Here is a 16,450-nt window from a genome sequence, read left to right as displayed (position 1 = left end):
TATATATACCTTGGACTTGAATTTCATGATTTTATATTTGTCTGCAATGCCATCATTGAACTCCTGGTAAACATTCATCATCGTCACAGGAACACCAGTGTCTTTTCCAGATGGCAGCTGAATTCTCTTTAACAAGAAGAAAAATGCATGTTACGTATCACAAATCAGCGATTATACAGTAGCATGCTACACTGCAAAAATTATTAAAATGTTAAACTTTCCTTATAGAAAATATAAATGGGCATTTTCACCAGGTGCAAACCAATTTCCCATAATATTCACACAATGCCCCCGAGAACCGAGAAATCACAGTAGTGCAGCTTAGCTGTTAATTGGCCAGAATTACAGAAAATAAGTTCAGCAATTGCTGTAAAGCTGAAAATGTCTATTCAATCTATGAACAACTAGATGGTAGGGGCAAGATAATAAAGCTGCCCTTGGGCCTAGTGACAGAATTCATACCGTGCCGTCTGAGCCACAAGTTTGTTAAGACCGTGATGCAGATTGTTTTTATTAATTTACTTCTAGGGCGGCTATTAAAGGCCATGTACACCTTTGCTTTTTCTTTTAATCAACATATTTTTGAAAATGAAGACGTTTTGCAAATGGTTTTCGCTTAAAAGAGGATTGTTAGATTTTTAGGTCTTGTTATCCAAGACACTGCAGACTGGAGGACCCAAACCTTATGGCCCACTTATAACGCAAGCATTGCCACGCAATATTCACTTAAACGGACTAAAATGTGCAATAATTGTTACGTCTAAATGCACTACTAGTTTACCTTTCGTCTGTCGCTCAGTTTCAACCAGCATACAAAGTTATTGCTGGTTCGCCCGCAGCATCTTAACTGAACGTGAAGTACTCAGCGAGAAGTAGCGGTTGTCGGCGATGAGCTGTCTGTCTAAACATTCTGCACGAGCAACTGGTGGTGACGTCACCCGCTCGTGGGCTCGTTTAGCCGGCAGTCGTCACGTGTAAATGGAGCATTAGCTAATTCTGTAAATGGGCAGCGATTCTCCTACCCTGCTCCCCTGTTGTGAACTGCATTCACTACCACCTTTCCCATGAGCTATTACAGAGGGTGCTATGACTGTTACAGTGAATGGTGGAAGAGGGCAGAGCAAGACACTGTTCGGGCTCATTCACACAGCCGTATTGCATATTTCAGTCCAGCTTATTGATGGACCAAAAATATGCCGATTCCCGGAGTTTTTACACGCAGGCATGAGCAACATATTTACATGCATTAAATTAAAAAAACAAAAAACAAAATCCCATTGATTTCTTGCGGAAATGCGCAGCGAATACATAGCTTTACACATGCCCATTGATTTCAATTGCATATTTTTGCAACAAAATAGGACATCCTGCTTTTTTTTATGCACCCCCCCCCCCCCCCCCCCAAAAAAAAAGCATTAAAATTGCACAGCTGTGAATGAACCCATTAACCCCTTTAGGATATGATCTATTTGGGCTTAAGCACACAACGATTTTTGGCGGATTTTCATCTCCATTTTTCAAAAGCCGTAACTTTTCTGTCGACGCGGCCGTATAAGGGCTTGCTTTTTGCGTGGCAAACTTTAGTTTTTAAATCGTAGAGAAACACATCAATTCTGCCAAATTTTTTGGGGGGGGGGGGTTTGTTTTTTACAGTGTTAAATATGCAGCACAAATGACAATACATTTTTTCTGCAGTTTGGTACGATTATGATACCAAAATACTTATTTTTTTTTTTAGGTTTTTAACACTTTTCTGCAATTAAACTCCTTTTTTGGAAATTTTTCCAAAAATCTTTTTTTTCTAAAAATTGCTGCATTCAAAGTCCTGTAACTTTTAAAAAAAATTTTATATACAGAGCTCTGTGAGGGCTTATTTTTTGCAAGACAAGCTGGTCGTTTTTATTGGTACCATTTTGGGGTACATTGGGCTTTTTTGTTTGCTTTATTGCGTTTTTGGCTGTTTTATTTACGCTTTTTGGCGTGCAGGATAAAAAGCATGCGCAACTTAATGTACGTGTCATCTGCCTGCAAAGTCACCACACGGTGCATGCAGCAGACAACTTGAATCACACATAGAAAAAGTCCTTACCGTCTCACGTGGCAGAAGATAAACCATGCGCTCAATGTTTTTTATGCTTACACAGCAACTGACATATGTTTCAGCAGACTCTATCCAGACTTTCCCAAATAAGTACACAACACCTAGGGAAAAAAAATAGGCTTACTTGGTATACTGGGGGAAAAAAAACTCTGAAAATGATTTTTAGCACACAAAAATGGAAAAGAAAGTCATTTCTGTGGGAAATACAATATGAATTTCATGCAACCAACTGAACCACCAAAATCAAATTGTCAAACTGTACAGAAGTGACCCACTACCCAGTTAGCAAGAACAATAAAAGGCATCGCTTTTCCATGGACCAGAAACCTTACCCAAGTGATAACCCAGCAGGCTGCATAGTCTAGAAATAGATGCTGCAAAACCATCTTGTAGTCTTTCTAGCATTTTAAAACGAGAAGTCTGGAGTGATGCATTGTAGTTTTTAAATACTTATTTTTTGTTGCAGTTTGGAACCACACAAAAAATTACAAAAAGTGTGAAAGCAGCCTTAATTTAAAAAAAAATAAATAAAAAATAGACTTCCACATTCCTTAAGGTGTAAACAGGGCCTTATTAGCGTTACATCATTAAGCAAAAAGAAAAAAGTTAGCTTTACCTGGCTGATTGTATTGGTCCTCATAAGCATCCAACCAATAAAATCTGAAAACCTGATCACCGTCTTCACCAGTTACTAAAGGAAGGAGACTGGAATCTACTTGAACTTCATTTACAACAGACTGCTTCTCATCCGGCATTTGATCCCAGCAGGACTCTCCATAAAATGTTGAACCACTGAATCAAAATAGATTTAGAATTCAGTTTTACAGCATAAAATGCAAGGTTACCACAAGAAAAGTTTGTTAAGACCGCGATGCAGATTGTTTTTATTAATTTACTTCTAAGGCAGCTATTAAAGGCCATGTACACCTTTGCATTTTCTTTTCTTTCTTTTAATCAACATATTTTTGAAAAAGACGACTTTTTGCAGATGGTCAGTAAAACTATGAAATCTGTTAATAACATGCATTTCAGGAAAAATGTATACAGTTTACATTAGTAAAAAGTTCCTATGATTACTAATGTAATCTGATGTTACTAGAATCACTTAACATGCATTACAAACAAGTCAACTTCTACTTTTCTCAGTTTAGCACAACTAATACCGTATTAAAGAACGGAGTGAGAACGACACACCATACATTTTGCATTACATAAAACACACAATCCATTTTAAGCATATAAGCATTGTTTTCATATATATTGTTCCTAATATATGCTTATATTGTATTATGGGTTTTGTATAATGGAAAATGTATGGTGTGTAGTTCCCACTACATTCTTTTGTGCTGTCACTTAATGTGGTGGAGTGATACGCAACACTGATTTGTTTGTCATTTCTAACAAATACTGGCCTTAGGGTGGGTTCACACGAGCGTGTTTTGGTGCGTACTTAGGTGCGGATGTATGTACGAGCAAAAACACGCGTGAACACAGCTGCGTGCTTGTTGTCAATGGAGCCGTGGCTGCTGATGGCGGCTCCATTGAAAACAATGCTCTGCCGGCCCCCTGCATTCTTTTTCAGGGAAGAGCTTTACATATAAGCCCTTCCCTGAAAAAGAAACATTTTAGTGCAAAAAAAATAAATAAAAAAATTACCCCTCCACCACTGCTGTGACCCCCGCTAGTTAAAAGAATTCCCTGCTGCTACATCTGTGATGCAGCAAAGGGAATTCTTCAATTCTCCACCGCAGCTGTCACACGACAGCTGCGGTAGAGAATCCTGCTGCCAGCATCCCGTCTATGGTTGACTGAAGTGCTTCAGCCAATCACAATCAGAGCTACCAGCAGGCGGGGATTTTTAAATCCCCAGCTGCTGATAGCTCAGCAGCGCTAGAGTCGGGGACAGCGGCAGAAGTCCCGCTGAGCCCCGGCAGCTGTCAGTGGTTTTGCAGGGAACGGCTTTCATAAGCCCTTCCCTGAAAAGCCTTTTAACCCTTTCCAATCCACTGTCTGACGTCTGAAGACATTATGATTTAAGGCTGTACAGCTCGGATGTTGGAAGACGTCCGTCAGGGTTCTCTTACTGTATATTGCCAGCCTCTCTGCTGTTGGAGCCTATCCAATGTGTTACCTCAAGCAGTACTGGTTTTAGCCAGCAGATAGCGCCGTTGTATAATAGCAGAAAAAAAGTAAGCCCCCTAGGAAAACCAGGAAACGAATTTGATTAGAAAGGGTTAAAATAGTAAAAAAAAAAAAAAAACCTGCCGGGGTTCAGCGTTGGCTTCTGTCGCTGTCCTCGGCTCTGTAGCTCTCGGTCATCAGCAGCCGGGGATTTAAAATCCCCACCTGCTGATAGCTCTAATTGTGATTAGCTGAAGTGCTTCAGCCAATCACAATCAGAGCTACCAGCAGGCAGGGATTTTAAATCCCCGGTTGCTGATAGCTCAGCAGCGCAACAGGGTCGGGGACAGCGGCAGAAGTCAACGCTGAGCCCCAGCAGCTGTCACTGGCTTTTCAGGGAAGGGCTTCATAAGCCCTTCCCTGAAAAGCAATTAAAAGTAGTGTAAAAAAATTACTTACCTGTCTGCTGCTGCCGTGTCCTCCGCAGAGGAATTCTTTAATTCTCTACAGCAGCTGTCACGTCAGCTGCGGTAAAGGCAATTGATTTCAGGGAAGGGCTTTGAATATAAGCCCTTCCCTGAAAAATCAAGTAAAAGTGGTTTTAAAAAAACAAACAAAAAAAATACTCACCTCCCTTCAGCATATGGGGCACAGCCAGGTCTTCTCCTGCTGTCCCCTGCACTGTGGTGCTGATCTATCAGCAGCCAGGGATTTAAAATCCCTGCCTGCTGAAAGAGCTGAATGTGATTGGCTGAGGTGCTCAGCCAATCACAGGCAGCTCTCACCTGTCATTCATTCAAAATGTATGTTCATCTACCTATAACATTTAAAAGGTGTATTCCGTTTTTAACAAGTTATCACCTATTCAGGGGATTAGCGATAACTAGCTTATCAATGGAGGTCTGACTACCCATTGATCACGAGGACGGTAGGCCAGTCGGTCTCCGAATGAAGAAAACAAAGGTGTTGCAGGCGCACTGTGCGCCATTAATTTCAGCGAGACCTCCAAAGATTCCCGAGTCAAGCACTCGGCACCAGTGTGTGTATGTCTGCTGACTTACATATGAGGTTTTTCATCCATTTCTTCTTTCACCTCCTGTTTGATATCTGCTTCCATCTTAACAGATGTGGTTAGGTCAGCTTTCATGTCAGAACCATCCTCCTCCATGGGCTCGTCAAAATCTTCATAGTCAAAATCAATCATCTCATCGAGATCTTCTGAAATAACAAATTGAATGAGATGCAAAGATGTATAGATCTTGTAATGAACATGGCATTTTAAAGGGATTCTGTCACTAGCAGTACGCATTTTACACTTGCCCCACAGTGCTCCCTGATAGGTTACACAAAATCTGCACATACACATTTAAGAGCATGCATTGTATTTTTGAAAAACTCACTTATAGCTCTTGCGGTATATGTAAGTTGGCCCACTCAAGTCACTGAGACGGGAGGCCCGAGCCTTGAGTCATGCAGTCGAGCTTTCATTACACCACTCCAGCATTCTTCCCTTGCTGCCGTTTCTTTACGTCCCTTCGGCCTCATGTCCACGGGCTTAAAATCCGCAACATTTTTCCCACACGCAGATCCGCACCCGATAGGGACCCATTAGACACCCGCAGGTAGTTGAATGCCTGCGGATGCCATTTTTTCCCGTCAGGCGCGGATCCACGTGCGGGAAAATAAATGAAGCCTATGGAAGCTATCCGGATCCGCGGGAGACACGTACCAGAATTAAACTCACCTGCTCCGGACGATGCAGTTCTTCCCTTCCTCATGGCCGGATCTTCTTTCTTCTGCCCGGCAAATGTGCCCGGCGCATGCGCACGGCACGCCGAGCACATCCGCCGGGCCGAAGAAGGGAGATCCGCATCATCCGGAGCGGGTGAGTTTATTCTGATTTTTAGGCCTCATGTCTGCGGGGCAGGAGGGATCCGCTACGGATTCTACATAAAGAATCCGCGGCGGGCCTCATTTTCCCCGTGGACATGAGGCCTTCAGCTCTCCACAGCCTCCCTTACCGCAGAGGTGCCAGAACACTAGAGAGGCATAATGGAAGGCTAGTGGGCATAATTCGGGGCTCGGATGGCCGCTGCAGTGATTGGAGGTGCGCCAATTTCCATATACCATGTGAGCTATTAAAAGTGAGTTTTTACAAAAATACAATACATGCGTTCTCTTATATACGTACAGATATTGTGCAATATGGCAAGCAGCGCTATGTGGCAAGTGCAGAATGCATTTGTCTGCCTCTCACTCCTCCCTCTCTCCCCTCCATAGGTTTCTATGGACAGTTTTGCAATCTCACCAAGATGAACTGCAGAAATTTTTTCAGAACAAGAGAACAGTTCAGTAGAGAAAGGGATGAGTGGAGAAAGAAGTATTTTTCTTTAATAAAGATATATTAAAAGGTTTCTTATAGTCACCTGAACTATCGATTCATGCAAAGTTTGTTGAACATGCAGGGTCTATTGGATCAAAAGTCAACTGAACCTTGTAATACCTTTTGATGTTTCTTCCGTCTTCACTCCACTTTCATTTTTAGCAATACTAGCAGTACTGCTGTCAGGGTCTCGCTTCAACTCAGTTTTTTTAGTGGAGGTGTAACTAGTCGCTTTAGAAGGAGCAGAGTCATATTCCTGCTTGGGTACTGGAAGGGGTATTCTGACAACTGTTGAAGAAGCCTATTTATATTTAACGAAAAAACAGAAATAAATAGAACACGGTTTCAAGTAGAAGCAGAAAAGCCGTCTGATTGGGACACATCTTGTTTGTTACCTTGGAGGTTAGAGATTTAGTAGGCATAGAAAAGGGATTAAGAGGTGTCCCTGCAGGTCTCTTCTTCTTCAGTGTGATAACCGGTGGTGGAGTGATCTGTACTGGCTAAGAGGAAAAATAGAAAACAGAAAAAGTCAGTATTTGTTAAAAGAGAATTTATAAAACTAAAAAGTTGTGTCTTTATCCAATACAATTGCAAAGCCAAAATGACCCTGGATGAAACTTTCAACAGTTTTGTGTATTGAACGCCGGAAGAACAGAAAGATACAGTACTTCAGCAATGGCCTTTTCTGTCCTCCATATAAAGCAGAGTTGGCAGGGCACTTTTATATAGAAACGATTTAGGGCTATAAAAGGAAAAGTCACAAAGGTTAAAGCCAAAAAGATAAAAGTGAGGGGACTAATTATAATAACATGTCTTAAAGGGAGTTGTCCAGCGATAGCAAGTGGGGTTATGCACTTCTGTATGGCCATATTAATGCACTTTGTTATATACATCGTGCATTAAATATGAGCCATACAGAAGTTATTCACTTACCTGCTCCATTGCTGGCGTCCCCGTCGCCATGGTGCCGTCTAACTTCAGCGTCTAATCGCCCGATTAGACGCGCTTGTGCAGATGGGTCTTTTCTAGAGATGAGCGAGCGTACTCGGAAAAGCACTACTCGCTCGAGTAATTTGCTTTATCCGAGTATCGCTGTGCTCGTCCCTGAAGATTCGGGTGCCGCTGCGGCTGACAGGTGAGTCGCAGCGGGGAGCAGGGGAGAGCGGGCGGGAGAGAGAGATCTCCCCTCCGTTCCTCCCCGCTCTCCCCTGCAGCTCCCCGCTCCGTGCCGGCACCCAAATCTTCAGACCCGAGCACAGCGATACTCGGATAAAGCAAATTACTCGAGCGAGTAGTGCTTTTCCGAGTACGCTCGCTCATCTCTAGTCTTTTCCCTTCGGCTCGGTCCGGCAGCAGCGGCGTTCTGGCTCCGCCCCCTTGTACGCGTCATCGCGTAGCTCCGCCCCCGTCACATCTGCCGATTCCAGCCTCCTGATTGGCCGGAATCGGCACAGGTGACGGGGGGCGGAGCTACATGATGACGCGTACAAGGGGGCGGAGCCAGAACGCCGCTGCTGCCGGAAGGAGCCGAAGGGAAAAGACCCATCTGCGCAAGCGCGTCTAATCGGGCGATTAGACGCTGAAGTTAGACGGCACCATGGCGACGGGGACGCCAGCAACGGAGCAGGTAAGTGAATAACTTCTGTATGGCTCATATTTAATGTACGATGTATATTACAAAGTGCATTAATATGGCCATACAGAAGTGTATAACCCCACTTGCTGCCGCGGGACAACCCCTTTAAGAGCAGTTCAGACGTCAGGCTGGGATTTGTGCCACTGTGTTTTATTAACAAAGAAATAAAAACATGATACTAATTGAAGTGTAACTGCACTTTCTAAAAACGTGACAAGTCATAGGGATGTCAAAAACTTTTAATTGCTTAAATCCATAGAGATCTCCACCAATCACTAGAACGAGCTGAGGCGATTATAGACACAATACTGATGACGAACTCAACATAAAGCTTATGGGCCAGTCTTCAGCTAGTCAATAGTGACCGTGCTCGGAAGAGCGCTTCAGCTGGCTCATTCTAACGATCGGTGGGATTCTCAACATCCAAACCCCAAGCTATCAAAACTTAACATTTTAACGTCACTATGTCACGTCAAAAGTTTGCAGAAACTGCTTGAAAGGCCCATTTACACGCAATGGTTGTTTTGAACGAATGCATTAACTATTTTGCTTTCAAATGCTGAGCGTTTACACATAAGGGAATAGTTTGAAATCCTTGCCATTTCCCTCATTAGCTAAGTAAACGCTGTATATTTTTACTCAGGTGCTTTTATGTGAAGAATTTCTGGTTGGGAGGTTTTTAATTAGTGCAAAGAAAAAGCCAATGTCTGCTGGCACACGAGTCATTATGTTTAGCTGGGCAAAAAATCCACCCTCCCCTCAAGTCGTTTAAACTTAACAGCAAGGGGCGTGGCCTGTTTATGGCCAAGTGAGGACACATCTCTTAAAGGGGTTGTCCTGCGAAACAAAGTGGGTCTATACACTTCTGTATGGCCATATTAATGCACTTTGTAATATACATTGTGCATTAATTATGAGCCATACAGAAGTTATTCACTTACCTGTTCCGTTGCTAGCGTCCTCGTTTCCATGGAGCCGTCTAATTTTCAGCGTCTAATCGCTAGATTAGACGCGCTTGCGCAGTCCGGGTCTTCTTCTTTTCTCAATGGGGCCGCTCGTGCCGGAGAGCGGCTCCGTGTAGCTCCGCCCCGTCACGTGCCGATTCCAGCCAATCAGGAGGCTGGAATCAACAATGGACCGCACAGAAGCCCTGCAGTCCACCGAGGGTGAAGATCCCGGCGGCCATCTTCACCAGGTAAGTAAGAAGTCACCGGAGCGCGGGGATTCAGGTAAGCACTGTCCGGTGTTCTTGTTTAACCCCTGCATCGGGGTTGTCTCGCGCCGAACAGGGGGGGGCTGTTGAAAAAAAAAAAAAAACCCGTTTCGCACGGGACAACCCCTTTAAGAGCTCCCGCTCTCGAAGGCACCTTCAGCGTGGCATAACTCACCCCAGCAGAGACTAGCATGCGCAGCAGCAGGAAGGACTGCATCCAGCGGCGCCTGGGAGCCCACATGTGGACACCCACAGGTCAGGGGATTGACGCTTTCCTCCTTGGCGGGCAGCAGTCCGGACCTGGCCGAGGAAAGGGTGGAAGATGGTTCCGTGGCATGCAGGGGGAGGAGCCACCAGAAAGCAGCACATCAGCAGAGCAGCGCTCTGCAAACCAGGGACCTCCTTGCTTCTTCCCCGATGCTCCCACGGCAATACACATTAACAGGGATACAAGCTAGCAAGCAGGTATCAGCAGCGGTCCCTCCAGCTCCCCGACGCCTGGCTCTACGCTGCAAAGGGCGGACATGATGGGAGGAGAAGAGGTGCAGCTCCCAGGAGGCAGTCAGCAAGGTAGAGGAGTTAGGCGAGGTGAGACACAGTTGGCAGGAGGTGGCTTTTACATGGGCCACCCTGAAGATCAACCCCCCCCCCCCCCCCGCCGAAGGTGCACCTTGCTACCAGTGGCGAAAGACTCTCCCCTCCAGCATCTCACACGCTGAAAAAGGGGGCCCCTCTCCAGCCCTGTTCAAGCAGCAAGACTCTGCCTAGATCATTGCACCCTGCCCCATCTAGAGGCAACCGTACAACCGCACAAGGGACTCATGCACTAGTGACAGCCATGTGCCACCCGGATGCCACTGTATTGAACAGTCAAAATGCAGTGATGCAACAAGGAGAGGAGGTTACGTATGGATAATGGGATTCCCTCACTTTCATACCTCAGCAAATGGGTCATGATTATACTATGTCTGAATTCCATGATTTGCGAGCCCAGCTACAATCTATTCCTACTAGAGACGAAATGGAAGCGTACATCTCGCGTCTAGAATCTGCATACAAGACTAAGCTCTGCTCTGTCCACCACACACTACTTGGGCGAGAGGGTCTCGGCGAATGAGGGTTAAGTGGCGGCTTCCATGTTTCGGGGGTGGCTGCTGATATTTTGATTTAGGGTAAACCCCCCGTAACAGTTTGCGTTTTTTTCTTTTTTGCCCCATGGCTTATCTGTCTCACTCCCTCTTTCTTTGATCCCCCTTTTCCCTCTCCTCTTCCTCTCATTGGTTTCCGTCCCTCTATACCCAGCATCTTTTGTGGCCTCCACTGTGCTATAGCCACCGTCCCCAGACATGTCTAAATTAAATTTCTGCTCCCTGAATGTGCGGGGCCTTAATGTAGCGCAAGAAAGAAGTCAGATTTTGTATTACTTGCATAAGCTAAAATCGCATGTCTTATCTCTTCAGGAGACACACTTCCGTGCAAGACACATTCCGGTTCTGAGAGATAGACGTTGTAGAACATGGTTCCATAGCACGAATCTGGCAACTAGATCGAGAGGGGTGTCGATAGCAATACACAGCAGTACCTCATGAGGTTCTGGACGAGGTGACTGCCCCACATTCTAACCCTTAAGATAAAAAGCCCCTCCGGTTCAAACTCCTCACTCTTGCGGCGTGGTACCTTCCCAATCAGAGTCGTGTACAAAATCGGTAGAAAAATACTAAGAAAGTTAGCAGGCGTCGGAGGGGGTTGTAGTTCTGGGGGAAGACTTTAAAATTTCTCTATAGAACCCGAGAAAGATTGTACATCAAGGCGTGCGACGGTATCAGCCACACAGCTCCGTCTGTTCCACAAGGCTCTAAGGCAGCTACAATTGGTGGATGTCTGGAGGGTTACTCACCCTTCAGAACAGAATATTCTTACTTCTCCCCCTGCACATCATTCACATCGCCACGAGTCATCACGCCCTAACCTGGGGCCCAGTTGCATCCATTGGGTCAGCAATATGGTCAGACCATGCCCCAATACTCCTCACTTTAGTTGTCCCAGGTGCCCTGGAGAGGCCTTGGATGTTGAACGACAATCTTTTGAAGGATTTGTTGTGCTGTACGGACTTGCCATCGAAAACTTCCTCAACGATCACTTAGCCGACACTACATCTAAACCGGTCCATTAGGAGGTACTTTAATGTGTCTTGAGGGATCCTTATTAACCCCTTCCCTCCCCATGACGTAAGGGTACGTCATGGGAGAGGGTACTTCCCGCAAAATGACGTACCCTTACGTCATAAGGATAGCGCGAGATCACGACAGATCGCGCGCTATCCGGTAGCAGGAGCCAGCTGTCACTGATAGCCGGCCTCCCGTTGCAACAGCAGTAGTGCATCGGAGATGCGCCACCCGCTGTTAACCCCTTCCCTGCCGTGATCTAATTACAATTTTAAAAAAAAATAAGAAAAAGTAAAAAAAATTTGAATGAGGCGATTTAGAAAAAAAAAATTAAAAAAAAAGGGAAGTAAGAGTAAGAATTTAGGTATCATTGTAACCATACCGACCCGCAGGAAAAATGTAATGTCATTTATGCTGCATAATTAACGCTTTAAAAAAAATTATATATATATATATATATATATATATATATATATATATATATATATATATATATATATATATATATATATATATATATATATATATATATATATATATATATATATATATATATATATAATCTATGGCAGAATTGATGTTTTCTCTCCCTACGATCATAAAAAAGAAAGAAATAATAAAAGTTTTACAATATTGTGTATGTACCCAAAAATGGCACTGATAAAAACGCAAAAAACAAGCCCTTATATGGCCGCATCGACGGAAAATAAAAAAGTTATGGCTTTTGAAAAATGGGCATGTAAATCTACCAAAAATTGTTTGGTCCTCCACGCCAAAATAGTCCGTGTCCTTAAGGGGTTAAGCATGGGGCACGCCTGAGGTGCGAGAAAGCAGCTACCATGGTCTCCCTGCTGGCCAAGTTAGCAAAATTGGAGAAACTGCTCCGCTGGTCAGGCACCCTACTTACACAGCATGAACTGCTGAACACCAGAGAGGAGTTGAAGCACACATCCTAGAGCAAAAATACTTGTGATTTCACCAGAAATAAGGAGAGTGGAAGAACAGGACTGCAGACGATGGGATACGCATATGATGGCAAACTACTGGTGACCGTGGAAGAACAGGACTGCGGACGATGAGATACGTATATGATGGCGGACTACTGGTGACCGTGGAAGAACAGGACTGTGAATGATGGGATACGCATATGATGGCGGATTACTGGTGAAACATCCAATGTAGATGTCCAGTAACACCTCATCGCAGGAAATCACAAAAGGTTTGTTTCAACAGCATGTCCCTTCTTGGGATTTATCTTTGTACCTTCAGCTTTTGATTATCAGTCATTACATGTATAATACAATATGCATACATGTATATGGACATATGTCATATCTCATAAGCAGACCGGATGGAGGAAAACTAATTTTCAGAATCTAGGACCTCGAAAAAGTTCTAACATCTCAGTCATCAAAAATGGTGTTCCCCGATGTAATCATTACCTTCAATATTTACCTAAATAAGCTACAGGCCATAAGTATACAGTCAGGAGCCTGAACTATCCTCTCCATTATAACTGTGCCGCATAAGCCTCCAATCAGCATGAGTAATGGTGATCAGAGAGCCAAGTAAGTCTCAGGTCTGTCATGTGATCTTATTGTGACCACCTGAGGAAAAGGACTTCAGGAAGTTTCAGATAGAAAGGAACAACTAAACAAGGTAATGCGAGCCAACCTCTACTGGGGGGCTAGTTAGATAATTAATAAAGAAACATTTCACTGGAGTGGCTCTTTAAAGGGCTGAGTGAATGTTCGGCATGTTCTACAAACAGATGTATCGTGCCAAACGTTCATTTGACACTGAATACATTTGTGTAACACAAAGCATTGGCAAGAAACAAAAATACTAAAATCTATATAAGTACATATAAAAGCATTGTAGAAGCAGCTTCAGACAAACATTTGGAAGGAGAAATTGATAAAGACATTTCAAGCATCATAACCATTATTTTCTTTTACTTTATTTTCAACAACCATAAAATAGAAAGAATTTCACTTTTTTTTACCTGCGATTTCAGATCTTGCAGTAAATCACCCAACAGATCATCTTTTGACAAGTCCACAGCTTTATGCTACAATGAAAAAAAAAAAAACATTTCTAACATTGCTCTCTTCTTGATACCCCCCAGTCCATATACATATTGTTAAGGGGTTTACACTGTTAACAGCGTGGTATTAATACGTAAAGGCCCTTTTACACACAAAGATGATCGGTCAAAAGATGGCTTTCGAGCGATCATTTTGCAGAAACTACTACTTGGTACTAATGCCTATTAGTACCAATTAGCAGCGAGTAAGTCGCCGGGAGCTGTAGTCAGAGAACAGACCACCCGCTGTTCCCCTGAATACGTTCCCTTTGTTCTGCCTCAGGGCTGACAGCTTAGACAATGTAATCAGTGCTCCCTGGGCAAAACACAGCGTGTGGTCGGTCTTATCAGCATTTCTGCCAAACAATGGATTTCATGCTGAACCGAAAATCATTGTTCGGCAGAAAAGGGAAAGATGTGCACATTTGCACACAACGAATATCACTCAAAAGATGGCTTTTGAGCGAATTTTGAGTGATAATCGTTGTGTGTAAATGGGGGCTTAAGTCAGTGGCCAAACGTGGCCTTAAATCCTTGCTCTGCCAGCCGCTCCCAGATATTCCCATTTGCATACTGTACAATAGAGAAAAAGGTGCTTTTAGATGGTACGATTATCATTCGTTTAGTCTTAATGCGAGCCAATGACTGAACAACGAACAAGAATCGTTTGCTTCTCATTCCGTTTCTGCAGGCATAAAAATCATTGTTGGCTCGTTCCCAAGTCGTTCTGTTTAAACGCTGATCGTTTAGGGTTATACATAATAGTATTAAAAACTGAAGGAGAACTGAATGATTCTCATTAAACACGTCAATGACAAATCTGCCTGTCTAAGTAGGCTGCACAAGAGCGAACAAGCTGGTGGTGATGTCACCAACCCATTGACATGTGCAAATGACAATCGTGCCATCTAATAGGCTTAGTGCCCACCCTGCTGCATGTGCTTATGTCCGGCCTCCCCACAGCTCTACAGCACAAAGCAGAGAATCTACCCAAGACAGCATGGCAAATAAATGCAGAAAATAATTAAAAAGGTAACTTACATCTGTAGTTTTCTTCCCGGCACTGGCTATAAACATTGATTTGATATCACTGGGTTTGGACACGGATGACTTTTTCACATGAGTTTTGTCTTTAACTGCACCTTTGCCTTTTTTTCCTGAAAAGGATTGTCATTAGATGCATTAAACAACAAATATCAAAACCATCCATTCCAGCAGGTCACATACTGAGGCTAGTTTCACACGGGCGAGAATCTCGTGCGCTGCGAGATGTACAAAATTCATGTGTATGAACTCTATTCTTTTGGATGGAGTCAGACATACAAGTGATGTTTTCAAGAGATGCTGCGAAGAGAATAATGGCATGTTCTTTTTTTTTTTTTTGCATTCGGACTGCATCGTCCATTGATTTCAATAGGGCCTTAAATACATCACATGGCTCTCGCATGCGAGTGTGATGCGAGGTTTCCCATTGAAAATTTCAATAATTTTTATAGCGTTCAGCATGCAGAATAAATAACGTAATAACTTTCTCTGGGTCAGCACGATTCCAGTGATGCCAAGTTTATACAGTTTTGTTTCTTTAATGTGACATTTTTGTATGCTAAAGACTTTTTTCTAGAGATTTGCTGTTACGCTACATTCTCCGAGTGGTAAGATTTTTGTTTTTACATCAACAGAGCTTTATCAGGGCTCGTCTCTAGCAGGATGAGCTCTAGCCTTCACTGATCCCATTTAAAAAAAAATAAATACAGAGGTACCTCGGGATGCGAGCGCCCCAGCTTGCGAGTTTTTTGACTTGCGAGCAGGCTCCCTCCAGAATTTTTGCTCTGATTTACGAGCAAACACTCGGGTACGAGCCTGCTTGCAAGTCAAAAAACTCACAAGCTGAGACTCATGGTGGTGGTGGGGTCTATACTCACCTATCGCTGGCGTTTCGTTCACCCAATGGTCCGCGGCGCTGCTGCAGGCTGTCGCACCCTCTTCCACGCTGACAGAGCATTGCTTTCTGGATGTGGGACTTGAATGCCCCGTGTCTAGCAAGCTAATGGCGTTTCAATGCATTTCAATGTGGAAAAGTGCTTTGACATACAAGTTAAGTGCTTTGACATACAAGTTTTTCATCTTAAAAGTTCTGTCTCAGTACAGATTAGACTCATGTCAAGGCACCACTGTATAACTTTTTTTTCTAGACACAAGATTACAATCTGCAATTCTTGCAAGTTGAAATCAGCAGCGGAGTCCATCACAGCCCCCCCCCCCTCCAGATCCGCTGCCCAACGTCCGTGCTACAGCGGAAGATAGCGTGACGGACGGCTTCCATTGACTGCAATGGAAGCCGTCCACGCATACGCCCGCGGCAAATATTACATACCGCGGGTGATTACGGGTTATTTCACAGGGCAGAATTCCACAGTGGAATTCCGCACCGTGAGCATTGCGCTATTAGATTCAATAGAACCTAATAGCTGCGGGGTGACACAGCGGAAATCTGCCCGTGGGAATTAGGCCTTAATGTTTGCTTATTCAATTCTGGACGCCAGTACAATTACAGTTAGGGCCAGAAATATTTGGACAGTAACACAATTTTCGCGAGTTGGGCTCTGCATGCCACCGCATTGGATTTGAAATGAAGCCTCTACAACAGAATTCAAGTGCAGATTGTAACGTTTAATTTAAAGGGTTGAACAAAAATATCTGATAGAAAATGTAGGAATTGTACACATTTCTTTACAAACACTCCAC

General features: G+C 43.8%; 1 protein-coding gene across 1 annotated transcript in view; it reads right to left on the bottom strand.

Annotated features, from left to right (window-relative positions):
• POLA1 (DNA polymerase alpha 1, catalytic subunit) overlaps positions 1-16,450 on the bottom strand; it is a 278,247-nt gene that overhangs the window by 241,629 nt on the left and 20,168 nt on the right. Inside the window, exons 5-12 of the mRNA XM_066599857.1 lie at positions 14,747-14,862; positions 13,625-13,690; positions 7,001-7,105; positions 6,726-6,906; positions 5,284-5,440; positions 2,718-2,893; positions 2,090-2,202; positions 10-126 (exon numbers count right to left, since the gene is read on the bottom strand). Of these exons, the coding sequence (XP_066455954.1) occupies positions 10-126; positions 2,090-2,202; positions 2,718-2,893; positions 5,284-5,440; positions 6,726-6,906; positions 7,001-7,105; positions 13,625-13,690; positions 14,747-14,862 (1,031 nt within the window). The remainder of the gene's footprint in view (positions 1-9; positions 127-2,089; positions 2,203-2,717; positions 2,894-5,283; positions 5,441-6,725; positions 6,907-7,000; positions 7,106-13,624; positions 13,691-14,746; positions 14,863-16,450) is intronic.

The sequence above is a fragment of the Eleutherodactylus coqui genome, chromosome 4 (genome assembly GCF_035609145.1).
Source record: "Eleutherodactylus coqui strain aEleCoq1 chromosome 4, aEleCoq1.hap1, whole genome shotgun sequence".
Taxonomy (NCBI): Eukaryota; Metazoa; Chordata; class Amphibia; order Anura; family Eleutherodactylidae; genus Eleutherodactylus; species Eleutherodactylus coqui.
The sequence above is the reverse complement of the archived record's forward strand: the minus strand, read 5'-3'. Positions and strand labels throughout refer to the sequence as shown.